The 22,111-nt window shown below is 36.3% G+C and overlaps 1 protein-coding gene across 4 annotated transcripts in view; it reads right to left on the bottom strand.

Annotated features, from left to right (window-relative positions):
• Positions 1-373: 373 nt before the first annotated feature.
• Positions 374-22,111, bottom strand: part of LOC132201854 (neurobeachin) — a 149,059-nt gene continuing 127,321 nt past the window's right edge. For all 4 annotated transcript variants that reach the window (XM_059628376.1, XM_059628377.1, XM_059628375.1 and 1 more), the window contains exons 33-48: positions 18,649-18,766; positions 12,036-12,138; positions 11,416-11,531; positions 7,348-7,460; positions 6,761-6,901; positions 6,426-6,698; positions 6,007-6,079; positions 4,744-4,838; positions 2,859-2,948; positions 2,619-2,796; positions 2,480-2,560; positions 2,129-2,296; positions 1,811-2,074; positions 1,528-1,724; positions 1,228-1,379; positions 374-1,176 (exon numbers count right to left, since the gene is read on the bottom strand). In XM_059628376.1, coding sequence (XP_059484359.1) covers positions 1,086-1,176; positions 1,228-1,379; positions 1,528-1,724; positions 1,811-2,074; positions 2,129-2,296; positions 2,480-2,560; positions 2,619-2,796; positions 2,859-2,948; positions 4,744-4,838; positions 6,007-6,079; positions 6,426-6,698; positions 6,761-6,901; positions 7,348-7,460; positions 11,416-11,531; positions 12,036-12,138; positions 18,649-18,766 — 2,253 coding nt within the window. In that variant the 3' untranslated portion in view covers positions 374-1,085. The remainder of the gene's footprint in view (positions 1,177-1,227; positions 1,380-1,527; positions 1,725-1,810; positions 2,075-2,128; positions 2,297-2,479; positions 2,561-2,618; positions 2,797-2,858; positions 2,949-4,743; positions 4,839-6,006; positions 6,080-6,425; positions 6,699-6,760; positions 6,902-7,347; positions 7,461-11,415; positions 11,532-12,035; positions 12,139-18,648; positions 18,767-22,111) is intronic.

Raw genomic sequence — 22,111 nt, 5'->3', positions numbered from 1 at the left:
TTTACAGACACATTTTTAAGTACATTCAGCAGCACCTTGCACATAGGAGGGAATCAAGCAAAAATGTGCGCGCCATACAACCGTTTTCCATCAGTTTTTTATTTCAATCTATAAGTGCAGCGAACTCTCTGCACATATATTCAAAATGAAAAGATTTAAGTACTGCTTTCTTTTATGACTAGAGAATCACTTTTCTCTGCATAAATTATCAAAATTGTGAGTAAACCAGAGCTGAATATCCTTAACATCAATTGATGTCTACTTTGTTTCAAATTAGAGGAGGAAATATTTCATTACATTATTGTATTTATATATATTTTTTCTTCCTAAAAGCCATTTCTACGCCGTGATAATTCTATATAAAGCCTAAAGATTTTGTTTCAACAATTATTATATTTACAGCGTGGTGTTTACTTGAACTGTTTCATAAATTCTAAAACTTATGCGCACTGTTGCAAAAATTTATCTGATCTTAATATTTTTTTTTTACATTTTTTAACCGTTTTGGTCAGACTAGGAGCCAAGCAAAAAAATTTCACGAAGTGTGTCTTTAGGAGGAGGAGAGAAAAATTCTGCATTAATGATCATCAAAGGCAGTTGTCAAAAATTTTAAAAATCCATGATGCATGTCATTACAGTGTGTGATTTTTTTTTGCAAATTGAAGAGTACATATGGCAAAGACAATTTTTCGTATCAAGCAAAATCACAGAATTGGAATGCTTACAAAAATTAGGTAGTTATATTAAAATTGGTACAAAATACTCTCTTTTGCTTACAATTAGTTGCTCATTTCACTTTTTTCTTTTGTCTCACAATACAAAATTGTTTTTTGCTGTTTCTTTTTTATGATTTTGGAATGTACAATTATTTATTATACGTATTCTGCACGCCTCATTAAGTACACACTACTATTCACACACTTTTATGGAAGTTCGAGGTGTCTGCTGATTTTACAAATTGGTATTCATAATTTTTGCTGTTTTTTTTAACGAGTTCTCGATTTTCAATAATTTATTCCATTGCTGCTAGGGAAACGAAGAGAAGGAAAACACTCCACCAGTGTGTTGAGCTCTAACAGAGTGACTCAGTACCTTTGCTGAAACTCGTGGTGCCAACGGTTGAAGTCAATGTGAAACACCACAATTGAGCCAGTTGCCAATCCCGCCAGCAAAAACCTTTACACAAAAATCAATTAAGTCGATAGGAATTTATTTAAAAAAACCTACTTTTGGTCGTGGGATAGTGCCAGTGAGCGGACACTGCTGTCACAGGCAGGGAAAGCGTACAAAAGGGCCAGGTTGAAGGTTCGCCAAACTTCAACGATGCCCTTATCGCCGCCAGTCATCAAATATTCTCCGTCTCGACTTAAAAGTAAGCACTGAAGGAATAAATTTTTTCGTTAATCATTTTAAATTTGGGACTTGTTGTGGATAATTCGTAGAACGATTACATTTTTTGTTTTAAATTGTTTTTAATTTCACTTTGCAAAAATTGAATGAATTTTTTTATCGGAATAAAATTTGTACCTGAATGTTGTCATTGTGAGCTTCTTGTCGAAGTCGTTTGCCGTTGACAGTGAAGGCAGCCACATGACCTTTTTCGTAGTTGACCACAATCAGACCCTCTCGAGACATGGCAATGTTCTCAGGTGAGTTCGCGCCCACCCCGGGCTCCAGTGATCTTAGCAGGTCACCAAAAGTGGTGTGCACCAGAACAGGGCCACCTATAAATTAAGAAAGAAAGAATAATATAAATTCATATATTTAAAATTTTAGAACGAGACAAGCATTTTAGAGAACGGAAACTCACTCTTTGACCCAGAGACAACCAAGCCCAGTTCAGCAGAGATGACGACGCTGAGCACTGGTTGCTCGTGGCCGGTCAAGGTGGCCCTGGGGGTGGGAATTTCTCCTTCTCCAACTATGGTCTGAGTCCGTGCGTTCCAGTGCCACAAAAGAACAGTGCAATCAGCCGAACCAGACGCAATGTAGCAGTCTGATGTGATGTTGCACTCGGATCGGCTCAGGCAGGTCACCACTCCGTAGTGACCGTAGATAATTTGCACGATTTTGGCTAAATTGGAGAAATGTGTTTACAAAAGCAAGGCTTAAAACCCAAGCAAAGTACCTGTTTCTGTTGAGAAAACTCTAAAACTGTTGTCCCAGAATCCACAAGCAACCAAAAATCGGCTGTCGACTGTGGTTACAAAACAGTTTGACCTGATTCGAATTTTCTGGCTAAAGTTGTCACCAAGGTGGCGTTTTAGGGCAGGACTTGAGCTATTCGTAGATTGTGCTGAAAAATGATATTTTCCATTATAATTTTTACTTTTTAGGAAAAAAGATTCATGAAATTTAATTAATTTGAAATACATTTTCCTCCAAAATTAAAACTTGTATCCATAATGGAAAACAATTATAATTCCAACAGACTAATAACGAAAGTGTTATTTTATATTAAATTGAACTAATAACTTACAAAGGACAGGGTCCATGGAAAGCGGCAAGTTGGTGGCTGTGACCTGAGGCGTTTCAGCATAACTGGGCGACTGGACAGAGGCTGAAAAAATAATAATTAAGTAAAATATGATTAACTTTTTTGTGGTCAAAACAAATACCTGCGTAACTTGGATTCCAGCGGTTGACGGCAAAGTGTTGGTTGGCGGTCACAGTGACAACTGAGGGCAGTGGCAGTTGCGGATACGTGTTGGCTGAGATGTGGCAGATCGGCGAATTTGAGAGAAATTTCATACTCATGCAAACGTCGTCTGGGATGCTGGAGAACATCATTGGAGACTGAAATTGCACAAAAGCGTGTAAGAAGTACAATTTTGATTGCACAAAAAATATTATTGTACCAAGTGCATTGCAGAACTGCGAGGAGGATGCGGCTCCATCAAAAGTTGAGAAGGCGTTTGGCCAAAATTGCGAATCTGGTTCTCAATCGCCTGAAACAAATATATACATTGTTTTATTTAATTTTTCTTTTCAGCATTTATTTCATTGAAGTGCTCTGTTGAAAGAACAGGAAAAGTATAAAAATCATTGGAAAATTAGCATGGTTCATTATTATCAATTTTTTTAATTGTTGATTGTTTGTTAAAACGTCATTGTTGAGCAAACTGAATTCCTTGGATTGTTGGAGAGTTTAATTTTGAAAATGTCAGAACCTGAGGCAGACGAGGCGGAAATTCTTGGGCGTGATTCCATGTCGGACGAAGAGCGAGACGAGGCTGCGGCGCCCGAGGCCGCTCTGTCCGCCGATGAACAAAGCGACTTAGACGATTTGCCAAGCAGTGAGCCCGGCTGGACGGACGAGTTCCGCAAAATGAGCGTGAACGATTCAAACATCATCATGGCCAGCAAGCATGAGCGAATTCCCTCGCTGGACGGACTGGACACTCTGGACAAGAGCGATGACGAGCAGGAGGCGCCACCAATGACGGATTCCTTTGAGTTTGACATGGAAAATCCTGAATATTGGCTTAACCCGGAAGTGCCTTCGGAAGTCTTCAAGGTGTCCGACGAGACCATGTCCATCAACTCGGACAATGCTTTGAACATCTTCAAGCCGTCGGCCCAAACGATTCAAACAATTCGAGAAATCACAGGTACTTATTTCAAGCAATGAAAATTGAAAATCGCAACAATTAGTGCAATTACTGAAAAAGTCCTTCGCGATTCTCTGTTTTAGAAACAAGTCAAAAAAACGGAGTCTTGAGCCGTCCAGTCGGTTTTGTGGACAGTGTTGCACTGATTGTGGTGCTCATTTACTTTTACACCGTTCTCAACTACCTCTCGACCGTCTGGCCTTTCTAGGCGACGACGTCAGTCCGGGGGACATCCTGATGGCGGTCCAGACCATCGAAAGGATCACAGTGGGTGTGGAGGTCCCCCGAGAACAGGAGCAGCAAACCCCACCATCGCCTCAAAAATTAAAATTTAAAAAAGAACCAGAAAAAGACAGAAAGAACCAGTATAAAGAGCTTCTCGTTGGAATCTTGTCCTTAATGGAGCAAACAGCCAGTTGTTTGGATCTGCTGGTGACTGCCGCAACTTCCGAGTTTGGCATTGAGTCCATCGAAGACGCCCTGCCAAAGGTGGCCGAAACACAGCAGACCCTGAGCAAGATCAATCAGAAAATGTCGTTCAGCTCTGAGAACAGGCTGAGCGATGTCTTCGGCAGAATTATGCAAGAGGGACAAAACTCCCCGGCAAAAAAGATTGATATCAAATCGGAGGTTTTAGTCCCCAACAGGGTGAGAAAGTCATCGAAGAAGGAGAACAGCTACTTTTTGACGCACTTTGAGCCAGACGACCAGGATACGACGGACGTGTGCGAATTGTGCGACTACTGTGATTACAAACAGCCTTTGGTCCACGAACCGCCAGTCAAGTTGGAGGCTCCGAGGAAGAAAAGCCTCGAGGTCAAAAGGGCGCTGCCAAAGTACGATTGGTTGGAGACGGAACGCGACCAGAACGTCGTTGAACACGTCATGCAGGCGGCCAACGACCACCGGCGCCGCAACGTCCTCCAAACCATCAAACGCACCAGCCAGCAGGACGTCTGGCCCAAGATGAAGAATAGGGACAAGTTCTTCAACAAACCAGCTCAGGAGCTGAGTTACTTTCTGTGGGACGTATGTGGCCAGAAATAGAGTGATATTTTAGACTTTTTAGAGAATAAAAACATATGGCGGTGCTATAATTATTATTGATTTTTTAAAACAACTTAATTCTTACCTCCTTCATCACGGGATCAGAGATGGACTCCAAGTCAACGCTGCCTTCGTAAGTCAGGTAGTAAAAGACATTTGTGGCTCTCAAAGCTTCAGGCCCTGGAAAAAAACAATAGAAATGTTTATAACCACAAAAGAAATTGGTTTTCGGCAAGAATTAAATTTTCATAGTTACAGCCATATTTTAATTAAAAGTTAAATAAACAAGATTTAATAAGATTAATTAGTAAACACTATACTACAGAAGAAAAAAATTATTAAGATTTCATGCATCTCACCGAGAAATGAGTAATTATTTACTTATAAGCTGAATAATTGAAAATAACATTTAATTCCCATCTTTCAATCTGCTTGTAACTTGAATCATTTCATTGTTTTTGAGGTTATGCAACCATTGTTACTAAGAAGTTTCTCCGGCTGCCTATGTGTGCGTCTCTCTTCAGTAAACTTGTCTGTTCTCATCGTCTCCTCGCGACACTCGCCAACCCAACATCAATGTTTATTTTCGTTTCATTTACTAGCCAAAACTCGTCACACTTACTTCCAATTTCAAAATGAATTATAATTCAAATACATAAAAAGAGCAATCACAAACACTCATGTCACCTTTTTCATGTTTGATAAGTTCAAAAGTTTAAATTTAAATCTTAGAGATGAAAGTTGCTGAAAATATACGCAAGAGCATGAGGTGCCAACGGTTAATTGAATGCGACGAGCGTAGGCTGACGTTAGTTTCCTCCGGAGTTTGAATGAGGCCCGAGTGTTGGCTTCAATTAGCCGAGTTTTGCCAGGCGCCTAATGGACAACATGTGCTTCTCACGGTGAGGCGCCACCCATCGATCTCACAAGAACATCCTGCCTTATACTCAAATTTTTACGAAAATATAATTTTTATAAGAATATTTTTTTAACCGTCGGATTCTATTCATTTTGTTTTTTGTTCTGCTTGCCTCCTACGGCTGAGCGGGGCCCAATTAATTTTTTATTCGTCGTGCGCCACCCGTGCGCCAACTTAGAGGGGTAGTTTGTCGATGACAAGCGTAAGTAAGCGAGTTGAGGCAGGAAACGGGGCAAAATTCAGACTGGTACGCATGTGGGCTCTTGTAATAAATTTGTCTCTAACCAAACATTTGTCTTTGCTGTAGGGATAAGAAGCCTGTCCAACTAATTCCGCTCTAATGAGCGTCTTAATTTCCTACCGCCACCCGACCGGCACCGAAAAGCTTGATTTCATATAGGGTTCTGACAGAATGCCAAATAAGCCTACCTCGTTGTTTGTAGCCGAAGATCAAATCGATCCACTGGTGAAGTTGGCAGGACACAAACTCCGACTCAAGGGCCTGAAATTGAATTTCAGAAATTGATTCCATGTTTTCTATTTTAAAATGTAAAAAAATGAAATAAATAAATAGACACAGATTTTAATTTTAACTAAATCATTTTTGTTATTTCGTCTGAAATATAAAAATATTACAAAAAACTTAATTTAAAAAATTAAAATTGTGCTATATTGTTATAAAGTTGTTAAACCAATGATTATTTATTTTAAATTTAATGAGTCTGTGTACCAATGGTATTTAATTAATAAAAGAATTAGTTAATTTACAGTTTGTATTGCAAATTTTTTTTATGTTATGCATAAAAATGAATAATTTCAAGGTTCGTAACAAAGTTAATAAAAAATACCATTCTGTTGATCCTGATGAATTCCTCAGGTGAGTTTGCCCAGGGTGGCAGTTGGACGTCGCTGACTGATGAGCCATCCTCGTGTTGACCGAGCTTGAAGTTGTTGGAGTTGGTCAGCATCTCCGGCAGGAAAAAGAATTCAGGTATGAGCTCTTTGACGTCTGAAGTATCCCTTTGGCAGTTTTTCCACGACTGGCTTATCGAATGGAAAATTCGGTTTGGATAGTCAAACTTTCCACCCTGCAGCGCCAGGAACATGGTCGTCAGCGGCTCCTAATTGGGGGTGAGAATTTCAAAAGTGAATTGGGAGCTTTAAAAGGCGCTGCTGCACTCACCACTCGGATGAGCCAATTTAGAACAAAGGCAGCTGTCGAGTAATGAGTTCCGTAATGGAACGGAGGAATACTGTCGTGCTCCCAACTGGCGTAGCGCTCTTCAAAGTAGGCTCTGCGGCTGGGATTTAGGGCGCCGATCGGCTGCAAAGGAGGCAAAGGCACCGTTGGGGTTTAGTAAGAAAACAGTAGAAATCTCGGGGATTAAAGGAAACACAGAAATAGGTGCTAATTAGGGGAAAAGAGAAACGCCACGTCTAATTTGTCTTGGGATTTGTCAAAGGATTTGAGGCAATTCTTTAAAAGATTAATTTAATATTTTTGTTTTCTTTAATCAGTTTAGAAAATAACACGAAATCTGACATAAAAATATAAAATAAAAGAAAACAGAAAACGAGCATTGAAAAAAATAATATAAAACCAGATCTAGATCTGAATTCTTTTACACTTAATGGCGTAGAGCCGTTTAATAAAGTTATTTTTATTTATAAAATTATTTTTTAATGCTTAATATTTAATAAATTTTATATACTTAATATTTAAAAAAATTATAAGTAAAATTTTTTAATGAAAATAATTATTTCGTGTACCTTGGACAGGTCTCTGTAGTTGGAAGGCAGGCTGAGGTCGAGTTCAGCCGACTCGTAGTTGGTGAGCACCCAGGGAAAAACGGGGTACTGGTTCAGGTCGTTGTAGGTGCGACCTGGAATCAAATCGAGATCGCATTTAAAAATAAGAAAGAGCTTCAAAGTGGAGATCTGTTAATTCGAGTGTGATTTACAAGATTGAGTGTCGCGCCGAGATTAACAATGAAAATATTTGAGAATTCCCGGTGTCACAGGCGGCACTCGGTTATGTTTCTTTCACACTCGGCGCAATAAATCTCGATTGTCGCTGCCGCGGTGGAAATTTGTCACTTTTTTGGCGACCGAGTAAGTCACCGCGCGGCAGCCCTTCAAATTTAAAAGCTGCTAATCTTCTTTAATCACGTGTCTGCTCACGGGCAAGAGAGGTGTTGCTAAATTTAAATGTTCTTTTTCGAGCATGTGTTAAATGGCTGTCGCCAATTGAATAAATGAAGACAGGCTGCGGCTGGCTCAGTCAGAAGACGCGTCTTTGATTTACTCGCCGTGTCATAAAGTGCGAGTGTTTGTGTTCCACCTTATTGAAATTACATTGCCGCGGGCCAATGAAAAAAAACTCAAACACATACACAGCGGAGGAGCGGAACTATTTCGGGCGAGGACGGACTTTTTCTTTCCTATGGTCTCTCGTTTGAAGTTTTGAAATGAGAATTTTCAACAGACTTTTATAAATGCTGCACACGTTGTTTGAGTTAAATTAAAAATCGTGATTTAAAGGTGACAGATGTGATTAGTGGAAGTTAATTTTAAAATACTCTTTGAGCTAGTTTGGTTTAAACTTCAACAACAATATAATTTGGGATATAGCTATGAAAAAAATTACATTACATCAGAAAACTTTGCGAATAAATAAAAAAATTTATTGTAAATTATTATCTTTTACATAAAAAAATAATAACTTTAATTTAAATATAAAAAGATTTTGTAAAATATTTGCAAAAATATGAGAAATGTAATTAAATAAATTTTCATATTTTCAAAACCTTTGCTCTCGTGGCGGCGGTTGGTCGTCTGTAAAGGCCATTTCATTAAATGAAAAGAGCAAAACTTAAAACCGTGTAGCCAATAAATATTAAATAAAAAGAAAGGGTTTGCCGCTGCTCAATGAAACGCGGCGAGCGAGTTTCGTGATATGATTTATGCGAGCGCCACTCTCTGCTCGAGAGCTTTTATTTATTCGACTTTTAATGTCTGCTCGTATGGTCGGCGGTCGCTTGGCGGCGGCAGATCGGCTCTTAATGTTGTTATGATGTTGTTTTTATTTTTTATTGGCGCGTGATGAATGACGATGAAAGAGGAGTTGAAAAACGCCTCGACGCCGCGCGCAGCCTGTAAGAAATACACGCACATTTTTCTCTGGTAGCACCATTGAAGACGCCGCCCGTGTGCACTTTTTTCCAAAGTAAATCGTAAGTGCCCCCAGCTGCTCGGGCACGTCACACCGCCATTCCTCGTCAAAATTTCCGACAAACGCACTTTCCTCTTCCACTTTCGGTCCTGCTTTGCATCAAAACGCATCTGCACCTTGTCTACTTTGCTCTTGATTTATACCGCCGCCTCAGAAACCAAAATCAGCGTGTGAAAGAAAGAAAAGAGGGAATTTTTTTTATTAAATAATTACATTTAAGGTATTTTTTATATTTGCCTATTTCAGTGTTGACAATTTCATGAAATTTTTATTTGTAATTTGTAAATCTTATTTCTATATATGTTAATTCAAAGAATTCTTTAGAAAATCCGGTTTTATAGATCCAAAAATAAAATGAGACTAATGAGAGTGACAAATTCCCTCATTTCTCGGAAGACGCTGCTGTTGGTTTCGATTCCCTTGGCACATAACTTTGACTGTTTGTTTTTTCAACAACAATAAAATTGTTTTCGATTTCTTGATGTCCACCGCAAAAACAAAACAAAGGAACAAAAACCTAAATAAAATCGATCGAGCGGCGGCAAAAACGACGATCGACAGTTGAATAATTCCTGAGGATCAAAAGGAGAGCCTACTGGAAATCCACCTTGGTAATTTTTTGCCAAGGCAGATGGCCACTGCATTGATTTCTCAGAAAGAATATTCAGCATTTTTATATACAAAATCAACTGAGAAACGAAGCTCGCCTTCTGCTCTCTTTTCTACGAAATTTTAGCGGAGAGGTTTTATTTGTGCGCGACGCGAGATGGAGAGAGAGAGAGCGGCAAAGCCGATCCCTCAGGAGACATTGTGATTGAAACGGTGCCTAAGTAGAGACGACATACCCCGCTGGCTGCCACTAATGCGCATCCCCAGTCCATATATCAAGCCCTTCCGCCCGGCTGCCTCGAGAAATGAGAGAAAGAGACCTTGTGGGAGGACGACAAACACTCTCTCCCGCGTAAAAACAACTCGGGACTTTTCACTTGAATCATCGCAATTCAGCTCTTAAATGTAAAAAAATATGATGAAAAGAAAAGTCTCAAGTGTAATTATGAAGCACTAATAATTGGTCAAAAACATTGTTAGAAACATTGAGAGCAACATTTAAAATTAAAAAAGTCAAATAATAATTTTTTTTATTTAAAATAAAGTTTGATAATAGAAAAAGCATATTATGTTACAAATTATTTAATTAATTAATAATTATTGATTATCCAAATTATTAAGCAAGTAATTTGAATCAAAACAGAATCTTGGGGTGAAAAAATTTTTTTTATCATTTTTTTAGCCTAACTTTTGCTTTCAGCGATTCAAACTTAGGCAGAACCTGGGCAGAACAATCATGGGATCTTATCAAGTTTAGTAAGAAATTAAATTTAAACTTTCTGTGAGTAATCCGCGCGGTTTCTTTTAATTGCCTCAGGAAAAATTCAAAGAATCCGCGCGGATTACTTACAGAAAGTTTAAAAACTACCAACGCGTAGGATATTTTATTTTAAATATAGAAATTAACCTTTTGTATAGGTTTTGTCTGTTTTACTAAACAGTTGCATCTTCTGTCAGGTTAAATTTTATTTTTAGTTCAAAATTTCAATAAAGTTTGAAAGCAAAACTTGATTGCCAGAGGTGCTGCCGTTTCTTCACAATTATATACAAAATTTTTTGTTTTTCTCTATTGTGAGTTGATTTGTGAAGAATAAATAATAATTATTATCCCAATAATATATTTTTTATTGAAAACTTATTAATTTTTAAATTGAAAGTTAAATAACACAACACTTAAGGTGGATTGCAGAAAAAATGAAAACCAGGCATTCCATTTTTTCTTTCTTTTGGCCCGTGATTTAAATATTCATGAAAATTGTTGCCTTTTCAATTATTTTTTATTTTAAGATTTGTTTTATTTTTAATTCATTCAATGAAACTAACCAATTTATATTATGGTTGTTTCTATAAAGAATTACTCTTGATTGAACTATCCATCTCTAGAGGGACAAAAATAAAAAGCCGAAATTCATAAATTTGCAGCGTTTGAAACGTCCACGTGTCGCCGCTTGCGATTTGAGATAAGCCGCTAACGATAAATAAATTCCTGTGGCAAAAAGCGGATGATTTAGTGTGGCCGCGGGCCGCCGACAAAGATGCGGCGCATATCAGCAAAGTTTACACGCACTGCTCGAATATGAGGCTAAAGAGTGACAGATCGGCGTGTCACTGAGGCGAGAGGCCCTTTCTCAGTGCGTCCACGGCGCTGCTTATTCAAGTGGAGAGCAGGACTGGCATCACAATGGATGCCGAGTGACATCGCTGGTCAGCGCAATTCATCAGCAAAAACAAAAAGAAACAGCGCCGCGCGCTCAACAGCACCGCAAACGAGCCGCTAAACATTATTTTCTGCGGCGGAAATATAAAACAAAACACAGAGCGCAATATTTATTATGCCCCGAGCGCCAAACGAACCAACGAACAATTACCGGATGGCGCGTTCTTTCTTGCGATTCTCGATTATTTGCGAGACACTTTAATCGCGAGTGGGTGCTTAATTTTTCCGAGAAATGAGAATAATGGCCGGGAGTCGCCGTAATTTTCAGGTACAAACTCACCGGCAATGGTGTTGAGGAACATGAGGTACTCAAAATTGGAGATTTCCCGCCGCTGCCATTTCTGTGTCATGTTGGAGGATCGCATCAGTTGCCGAGGGGACATCATAGATGCACGCCTGTGAGATGAAAGGATTAATCAAATCATCTGGAAAATTTAATTGCAGCAATAAAATAATTTACTATAGTTCTAGTTTAGCAAAAATTTTTGATGCTTTTTAATTTTTATTTATTTATTTTTTATTTTTTTTGGTCAGGCCAAGACAGAGTGTCTTATCGGCCTGTGCCATTAGCTTGCAGAAGACAAGCTCTTATTTTTTTCTTAGGTAATTTTTAATTTTTTTTTTAATTATTTACTTTGCAAGAAATTTTCACACGCAATCAAATCTCCTGTTTTTATTCAAAAGGTTAAATTAATTTTCAATGCTTTATAAAGTAAAAACGAGTAATGATTAATTAACATTCTTTAGTTTTCTCAAATTAATTAATTCTATTCGTGATGTAAAAACAAAAGCTTTCTTGCTTTTTATTCTGGCATTTGGCATCATCAAAACACACACAAAAGATTTTATAAATATAGCAAGGAAAAAGCATGCACAGCCGAAGACATTTTGGCAACTCACCTGGTCTGCGGAATGCCATATTTGATTCCAACGCCGACTCTGGGCAACGCCTTGATCACCTTTTTCACAGTGGTTTGGTCAGAGAAGGCAAACATGATCGACGCTGCAACAAAATAGAGCGATATTTACCAAGATGTTTATAAAAAAGACAAAATAGGCTATATAAGAGACATTAGAAATTTTTTTTTGGGCCAGAGAAGATTAATTTTTATTAATAATTATTGGCTAATAATACGCATAAAGTTCTTTATAAGAGCTAATAAAATAAAATGATCCGAAATATTGCTTAAAATTTAAATTAATTTAACCTTTGGTACAGAAGAAAATTTCATTAAAATATGGTAATTCTGATGAATTTCTAAAAAAAAGATGTGCTGATAAGATATTTTTTAAAAATTATTGCTTTAAGGAAATTTTCTGTTAGTTTCTCTCCTATGACAATTTATTAAATGTTTATCTCCACCGTTGCCCCCTGCGCTTGTTAATTCCAGCCAGGATCCTATTGCACTCTGCTGGGGAGCATATTAAAAGTCGTCAGCGCTCGTAAAAGTTCTAAATTTGATAATATTTACAAGTGATTATGCGCGCACGGTGAGTCACTCTCTCTCTCTCTCCAACTCCGCAGGTCCCTCTCATCACTTATCCCGATTTAATGGCTACAGCTGTATTTTACGTGTCAACATAAACTTCTCTACGCGCCCCGAGACGAATTATAAAACTCAAAACATCGGATCATTTTCGAAATGGCCGCTCACACATATAAATATTTCTTGTAAATCCAAAAAATGTAAACACGCAGAGAGAGGGTCGTTGGTCAGCGCAGGGAAACGATCTTTTCGGTGAGCAACTCTTTTTTTTTGTCAACCAGAAAAAAGCAAGGCGGCAGGTGCTGGGAGCGAAATACGTCGATGGCGATGACATCAATGAACAGAAATATTTAGGAATAATTGGCAGAGTCTGTTGAACAGGTGCCCACTGGTATAATGTGCAAATTTATTTGAAAGCAAGTCAAGTTTTGATGATTTGAATTTAATATTGGCTTTTCCTCGATGAGTTTTGCGAGTCGATTATTGAAGAAATAAACAATATCCTTCTCTACATGATTCGACTGCTTCCTGAAACTCTATTAAATTATTTTGACAAATAGTAGAACCGAAATTGATTTAAAAAGTTTCCTTAAGTTAACAAAAATATTTAGGAAAAAAAAATCATGTTCACAGCTTTCCATTATACACTAATTTGAAAATTATACTTAGAAATATTTAAAACAATTTAATATTTGTAATAATTCTGATCAGAATGGTGAAGCGTTTTAAAGCTATAAAAGTTTGAATATGAAATTTGAAAAATTTATTTTTATTTAATATATAGAAACTGAAATAAATTAATAAAAAAATATAAATATTAATGAAGACGTTTTTGGCGTGATGAAAAAATAATTCACCGAACCGACTTGTATTGTAATTAAGCAATTTGGGCCTCGTCGCGTTGATCAGGTCGAGTCTGTGCTCAGTGCGAGTTGTATCACTTCATTAAAAATAATTGGCGGCACGTCTGCAATTTCCTCTGCAGGCCTGTCTCATATTTTGCGACTTGATTTCCGAGAAAAGTAAAATATTGCACGTGACCGGCCGCGGCTTCCCTTCTCTGCTGCGCTGGCAGAGAGTTATGCCGCGAGGACCATTATTCACTGCACGTCACCGCGCGTTCACCATAGACTAAGTCATCAAGCAATTTTTTCCCATTCCATTGTTTAATTCCGTCGTTCGGTCCGGGCTATAAAGCATTTCTCATAATTCTCACGCGGGCCGGCCGATTATCTCGAATCGGACTGGTTTCTTTATTTTGTAGTTTTTTGTATATGTGCGCCGAAATTCATAACAAACTAATTTCACAGCAGCAGCAGCAAGACAAAGGCTGGAAACAAAGATCCTCCCTTGCTCTGCCCTCATTGAAATTCATTCTCCAGCACGGCCATAAATCGTGCATTCGGTGCGTATAAAAGGGGACCAATAATATAATACGAAAAAAGCGCAGACAAAAACAAACGCCGCGCGGAAAGACAATTATTTTTATTGCTGGAGCGGCCAGTTGTTGATAATTTAAATTTAACATCCGGCCACGGCAAGCCTGCTCTCATCTGCATTGTTCCAAGGCGCAGATGGCGGAGCAAGAAATGGTGGAAAAAAGTTGGAAATTTATAGGGTCGGTCGCTCCTACGTATATTATTCGGACGACGGCCACTCCTTTGCACAAAACGACAATCAATTTCAACTTACACAATATAACTTGCTGCCTGCAAAATAAACTCTAATTGTGCGCGAGAGTGAGTCGGTCAGCAGCAGCGCCGAGGAAAACTGTTGAGTTATTCGAGTTATTGGGCGTTTGTTTGATCAAGGAAATAATATTTATCTAATAATGCTTCCACCTTTAAACTTTTTCAAAGCTGCGAAATAATAAAATTTATAATTACAAATAGTGAGTTTGCTTGTTGCATGAAATGTTTTGTGTGAAGTAGCATGTCTTCTTGCCCTAATTAAGCGTGCAAGAGAGTCATAAAATAATGTTGAATTAGCAAATGTAAATTAATGATTCATCTTGTTATATATAGCACAAGTGTTTTAAATGCAATCTTCTGTTCACTGTTTTGCATTAATCATGTTATAAATTTAATGCAGACATAATTTACATTATATGAAACATGCCATCATTGATTCATACAATTTTAAAGTAAAACATACAGAAAACATAATTAAAGGGTCAAAAAAAATTTGAAATTTGTATCATCCAAATGTTACCATTTTTGTCAAAATTTTAACAATGCATGCATGACAACTTAAAAGTATATGAAAGGATTGTTAGATATTATTTTTATATTTGTTTTTAAAGCGTTGCATTAATGTATTGATTTTTTTCTTTGGGGCCAGGCCATGACAAAGTGTCTTATTGGCCTGTGCCCTTTTTTTGAGCTTGCAGAAGGCAAGCTCCAATCTTATAACTATATTTGGTTACTGTTTTTTTTTTTATCTTTAGTGTTATTATATAATTTTTCTCATGCTTTAGCATGGTCAGTTAGTGGAATAATACAATTATCACATTAAGATATCAACAATATAAAAACAAATATTTCTCAAAATATGCAAATTTTTCTGCTGGACATTTTGTAATACATAACCGCGAAAGAAAATTTATATTAATTTTATGTAAAAAAAGATTTAATTTAATTTCTATAATAAACACGAAACCATAATATATTTAAATAAATAAATTTAGAGAACTTAGGTAAATTTTAAAAAAATTTATAATAAAAATATATAATTATTAAAAAAAGAAAAATTACTTAAATCCTCTTATTATTTTTTGCAACTAGTTATTATAAAAAAAAAAAAATAGTAGGACACTACTTCTTTTTCTTTGGCAAATTTAATTAATTAGTATTAAAAATTTCATTATTAGAAAGGAATATCGTTTAAAATTTTGAAAGCTGAAAAAATTTTAAATTTAGCATTTCGTGTGTGAGTGTGCATTTTGCACAATATGTATCAATTGGAGTAGCGTCTCGTCTTTCCCTTAAGCGTGGAAATGAGTTATAAAGTGTGGATTGAAAATTTCAGAAAACCAGTCTCAAAATTTTAGTGAATTTTGATACGAACAATGAAAATATTACAGATTTCTGTACCTTTGGCTATAAAAATTGAAAAAAAAAATCAATGGCCCATCGGGTAACAAAACCCATCAATAAAAATTAATTAATTTTTTATTTCTGATAGGGAAGAAAGAAATTTTTCTGTAAATTAAGTTCATTAAATGCCAAATTTTGTCCCTTATGGCAGCCCAAACATTAAATCTTGAAATAGAGAAATAAATATTATCAATGCAGTGTTTAAGTTGCTTCAAACCTTTCTTAAATAATGACATAATTATTTTATTATTTTAATCAAAAATTAACATATGACATATTAACAACAAAGGAATAGGAGAGAGCGAGAATGATATAAGGAGAGATTTAATTGGTAATCTTTGAATAATTTCTATGTTTATTTAAATGATCTATGCATTTTAATTCTGATTTTTGTGATGGATCCAACTGGATCCAACTTGCTTTATCACTAAAAAAATTTAAACACGTGTGCAGATCTGCACGTTATATTTTGCAAGGGCATAATTGGAAAGGTCGAAATTAAAAGGGGAGGTGGCGGGCCGAGTCTCGAGAGAAATGGCAAATAATTCCAGTTTGTGCACTCGGCTGGCAAACAGGATGATTTATGCGCGACAGAGGGCGGCGTTTCTCGCGCTACATGCGCACTCTCAACTCGCCGCGAGCGCCGGCGCCCGTTTATCGAGTCTGACGCCGTCCGATTCTCCAATAAACTGGAGACTGGGGCTGCAGAGAGAAAGATTCGCACAACGCTGTAGAGCTCCCGAGTAAAATTTCCCTGCCGGATTAACCAAAATAACATTTCTTTTACCAAGACCAAAATAAATAAAGTGATTTTATTATTATTCGTAATTTTAATCCAGGAAGGAATGATTCCCTGACAAATTGATTCAAAAAGAACTGCTTCACACTTTCAGGAATTGAATTGAAAAACAGCCTGTCAGACCACAACTGATTAGCCACTGGCTAAGCTATTGCCATATTTCTCAATTAAAAAGTAACTGGGTGTCCTATCCAGTATTGCGGCAGATTTGCATTTATTTTAATATAAGTGTATCGGGTTCATTGCCCGGATAATTTAATTTTAGAAATTTTGGCAATACATTTAAAATTAGCAACTTCTTTATTAAAAGTATTTTAGGATCTGCGTATGAGAAAAAATATAATAAATAATTAAATATTCTAAGAAATTTATTCTATCATAAACAAGAAATTATTTTGTGAAAGTTAAATTTTCAATGCAAGGCCCTTACTTAAAAAGAAATTTATTTGCACACCAGTCATTTGAGGTTGAGTTCGCGAGATAAACCACGCAAGGATCCCTCGCCGGTACTGTCTATAAAGTATTTGGTTCTCTACGCATTGTTCGTCTCTCCGCATTGTTGCTCTCTTTCTCTCCGCGCGTGTTTTCTCATTACGGGCCGTGATGCGTGTGCACGCCGTTGGATTACGATTTATAGACATGTGCTCGATTGGTGGGGTGGTCGCCCTCTTTGTTCTCTAGCACAGGGATGATGCTCAATCTCTGCCGCAGCAGGAAAACGCGGAGAGCAAAACTCGCCCCGCGTAATCACCCTCGAGCCCCTCGAGAGCGGAATCAAATTTGTCTAGATGCGGAATTAATCCGTCCCCGGATGGGCCTCGTGAGGGTGTCACTGGATTATTTAAAACCGGATTTGAAAATAACGGAATTGAGGGGAAATCAACTATTCATTTTACATAACGTTTATTATAATACGAATTGGTAAAAAAATAATATCTGAAATATAGATATTCTGACTGTTATAGATCAACTATGTTGAAAATTTTGTGAATCAAATGTTTGTACATTCTCATTTGTTAATTTTAAAAAGAATCATTGATTTGCTTTTCTCTCTTGAATAAAATGTATGTAAAATTATAAAAAAAAATCACAGTCAGTTGGGCCAAACAAAAATTGCAATTTGCATTGCCCAAAAGTTGAAATTTTTAGCAACATTCTAACAATGCACAGCATAAATTCACCTTATTTGATCTAATGTTTTTTTTAATCGTTGCGTGAATAGAATGTAATTCCTTTTATGCATTAGCATGATCAGAAAATGGCGTAATTAATCCACACATCAATGAAATATTCAACAGTACATGAAACGCAGAAGTGAACACTCCTTTAAATGATATCCGGCTGCTTTTGTAAGATAAATTCATCAGCAGCAGGAAACAAAATTTTTTGTTATCTAATATAAAACTATGATTAAATTATAAAGAATAAGAAACAAAAAAATTTAAAAAAAAATGAACAAAAATTTGAAAAATTAAATAAAAAAACGTTTTAATATTTTTATTACAATATGTAATTATTTTAAAAAAATTCTTAAATAATTCATGCATACAACTTTTTATTTTAATTTGTGCTAAATTAGATAGTAATATTTTTTTTTTTTACATCGTTTTTGACATAAGTAGTTCTTTCATGTATCAAAAATTTTTCTAATTTTTGTGAAAAGGAAATTGTTAAAAATTTTGAAATTTTGAATGATTAAAATTTATAGTACAAGGTGTTGTATTTTGTATGACATGTTTTTTTTTTTTTTTGTAGAGTAGCGTCTCTTCTTGCCCAAAAAATAAGCGAGGAAGAGGCGCACTCGGAGGAAATGATTCTTTATCATTTTCCTATAATAGCCTTACATTTTCTTTTTTACCATGGCAGTATTCTCACTTTTTTTTTAAACAAAGGTAAAGGTATATTGCTTCATTAAGACCTTCTTTAATTTTTCTACAACACGTAATTTAAATTTTATTCCGCGATATTGGCAAAATGCAGATGCAAGAGGAGGTCGAACAAGATTGGAGAGAACTTTATAATTTTGAAGTTGCAATTAAAAAAAAAAAAGATTTTGCTTCCAGCTATCAAACTAACTTGGGAAAAATTTGAACTAAAAAACCCATTAAATAAATGTCAACTTTTGTACTCACTTCTGCTCGCGAGGAAGATCTCGATGGCCGTGTTCTGCAGGAGGTAGCGCCTGGCAAAGATGGCCCGCACTTCGGAGAAATACCACTTGCCATGGAGGTGATCGCAGTACTTGAGCACCTACGAACATACCAATCACACATACACTCGTTAATTGGCGATAGACACAACTATCTAAAATCAATTCGAAATCATTAATTTGGAGAGGAAAAAATGTATCGCAGCTGCGACGACGTGCGCGGCGGAGGGGATCAAGAGTGATCGAGAGGGCGAGGAAAAGAGACCAAGATTAATGGTCGGCCGGTGAGATAATGCAGCACTAAATATAAGCAGGCACAGGGTTGGAATGGGCGCATTAATTAAGAAGCACCAACAGAGCAAAAGTAACAAATCAGCCGGCTAGCAGCAGCTAACGTGACTTTTGATTCCGTCCTTTGATATCAGCGGAGAAAAAAAGCAAGCGAACAGCGACCGAAAAAGAGTTCTGGAGAGGAGACGACGACGGCGTCTAATGACAACACACACAGCAGCGCTTCCAAAAAAAAGAAGCAAGACGGCCGACTGGGACATTCATTATTTGCCGCTGCGTTGACATTTTAAAATTTCCTCTGCCTTGCGCTTGGTAATTTTCTCTTTGAATTAAATATTTAAAATGAAATTTACTTCAAAGTTTCCCATAAGATCGACGTAAATTTTGAAGTTGGGATGCGTAATGATTTCATTTTTCGTGTATGGACGTGATTTGGTGATTTTTTTTTCATCTTTAATCAGGCCAATTTTGAAAAAATTGATTAAATGATGTGGAAATTAAATCTCTGCAAACCAAAGCTAATGTTCAACATTAATTGGGCAACTTTACAGCAGAAGCCCCTCCTTAAAAGAGGGAACTATAGAAGTTAGGTATTTAAATAACCCATATATTAACAATTTTTATAATAATCAATTATAATACAAATATAAAAAGTATCAAAATTCTTAAAATAAATCAAGGATATTTGGTCATTCAAATAAGACATTGTTAAGCGCATTTGAAAATTAAACTAGTTTGAAAAAATAAGTTCAAACTTTTTTTAAAAGAACATTTTAGAAATATATAAATAAAAAATTTTCTTACAAAAGTTTAAATGAACCACTTTATATACTTCTCCCTGCTAGATATTGTTTCCATATAAATATGATTTGAGAAAATTGATTTGGAATTTTTCCTTTCTAATTTTATTTAAACTCTCAACTCAAATGAGAGTGATTGCCACACCTCTCACTCAGTACAACTTTTACAACGAAATTTTATTGGTAAGGTTTATCGTCGTCGAGGCAGTTTTCCATTTGATCATTAATTTATGACGCCGGGTGACACACATGCAATCATGGCGGCGGGGAAAACGCGCAAGTATGTGCACGTTCGCGTGTATGTGTGTAAAATTGTCAACATAAAACCAACCGTGGTGCGTGCTCGTTGTATGTATATGGCGGCGGGCGAGAGTCGCTTGCAAAATCCCGAACGCGGTTGCTACTGGACGCAAGCAAGAGAGCAAGTGCTGCGCACTACAGAGATGCAGGAGCCGATCAATAATCCAGCAGCCGAAACGACCCAAAGCCACTCGCAAGCAGCTTTTCCGCCATCTTGTTCGGTTCGCCGAGGTCACCGAGCACTTTTAGTGTCACTAACTTGTTTGCAAACGAGAGCCATTCCACGGGAAAACAAAACATTCCAAAGGATAGAGAGTATACAGGGCTCTTAAAGAAGATTTCTTATTTGTACAATTTCGTTTTTTTTTGCATTAAAAAATCTTAAAGGAAAATTTAATTGAAAATTCATAAATGGGTGCAAGTTATGCAACAATAGCATCCGCTGTGTTTGGAAGTTGCATAACGTTGATTTTCCCAGGGTACCCCTCTTCATAGAACTGAAAAGATATGAAAATTATCTGCATATTTGAAGTTGTTTCATGATAGAAACTGAAGTTTTTTCTAGTGAAAAATGTTAACAATATATTGTGTTACATATTATTATTATTATTATTGTAAAAGATATTTTGAAAATTTTTATAAAATGAAAATTTAAACCAGGCGAACCTTGTTGCAAGAAAAAAATGAAAAATAATAAATGATAACTGACCCCCAAAAGAGTACCAGCAGAACGGTTTCAATTTTTCATGAAATCCACCTCAAGTGCATTCAAAAGTGTTTAAACTTTGAATCAAATTAATGTAAATGAATAAATCGGGCTTTTTCCTTGTTTCGCAGGAACTTGTTTTTTATTAAAAACAAAAAAAAACAACAAAAACAAATGGTTATTATTAAATAAGATTAATGTGCATCAAAATATAACTAATTTTTAATTTAACAATTTATCAACAAAATCCATATATTATATTTTATGTCATTTATCCATTATATTTATTAATTCTTATTATTTTGAAATTAATTTTTATTTGCATTGTTGGAATTTACAAAAATTCTGAGATTGTTGTTTATATAATGTTTCATATTTTTAATCAGACATGCAAAGAATATTTAGATGAATATTTTGTGTGAGAACTAGAGTACGATTATAAGGAATTATAAAACTATTTGTGCCTCTGTGATCTCGAAAAGACGGTGTTCTATCATTAATTGTAAGATAATTATAAATCATAAACTTATTTGCCTGCTATACAAAATATGTCGCGATAGGGTCTAATTTATTATTTTTCGCGTTTATCCTTTTAAACGCATGTTCTCAAATAAATATGATTTATTTCGAATCAACGTAAACTAAACAATTTCTAAAAAAAATTATCTCTCATTCCGTAAGCAACTCCATCAACAAAACCACGACCTATGTTGACGTTTAGACCAAAAAGCTCTTGTCGAATTGATGTTAAATGATAAATATTCTCAATAATTGATTAAAATAAAATAAATTAATAAAATAATAGAAATACCCAAATATTTTTAGATTGGAGCTTGCCTTCCGCGCGCAAGCTCAAAAATGGGCACAGGCCGATGAGACACTTAATTTGTCTTGGCCTGACTAAAAAAAGAGTTTATAAATAAAAATGGGGAGCTAAATAAGAAATAAGCAATTTAAAGCGTTTATTTGCGCTCATGTTTCGTAGAAAAGCTCATAGACAGAGACGAGAGTGTGTTTCCTTTGAGTCGCGCCGCTCGTCGCGTCGAGGGTGTTATTAGTTTACACGTTAAAAGGGGTGTCTGGTGGCACTAGCGCAGAGTGCATTAGCGCTGATCACCCCTGCACTGAACTGCACCCTCTTGCAGCATCCCTCTCTTTCACTCACTTATACACACTATTCAACCCCCGCAGCGTGTTTTTATCAATATTTGACCAGTTCACAGCGTGCATGCGTTTGTTCGATGTAATAAATATAAGCAGCACTTAGCGCACCGCAACACGCACTGCAAACATTTGCACACATTCCCAGGCACAGACCCATCGGTGTGAATCATGAAATAATGGGTGCA

Source organism: Neocloeon triangulifer, unplaced genomic scaffold, assembly GCF_031216515.1.
Source record: "Neocloeon triangulifer isolate White Clay Creek 2 clone unplaced genomic scaffold, ASM3121651v1 ptg000014l, whole genome shotgun sequence".
Taxonomy (NCBI): domain Eukaryota; kingdom Metazoa; phylum Arthropoda; class Insecta; order Ephemeroptera; family Baetidae; genus Neocloeon; species Neocloeon triangulifer.
Note: the sequence above shows the minus strand (reverse complement) of the source record. Positions and strands in the feature narration are given on the sequence as shown.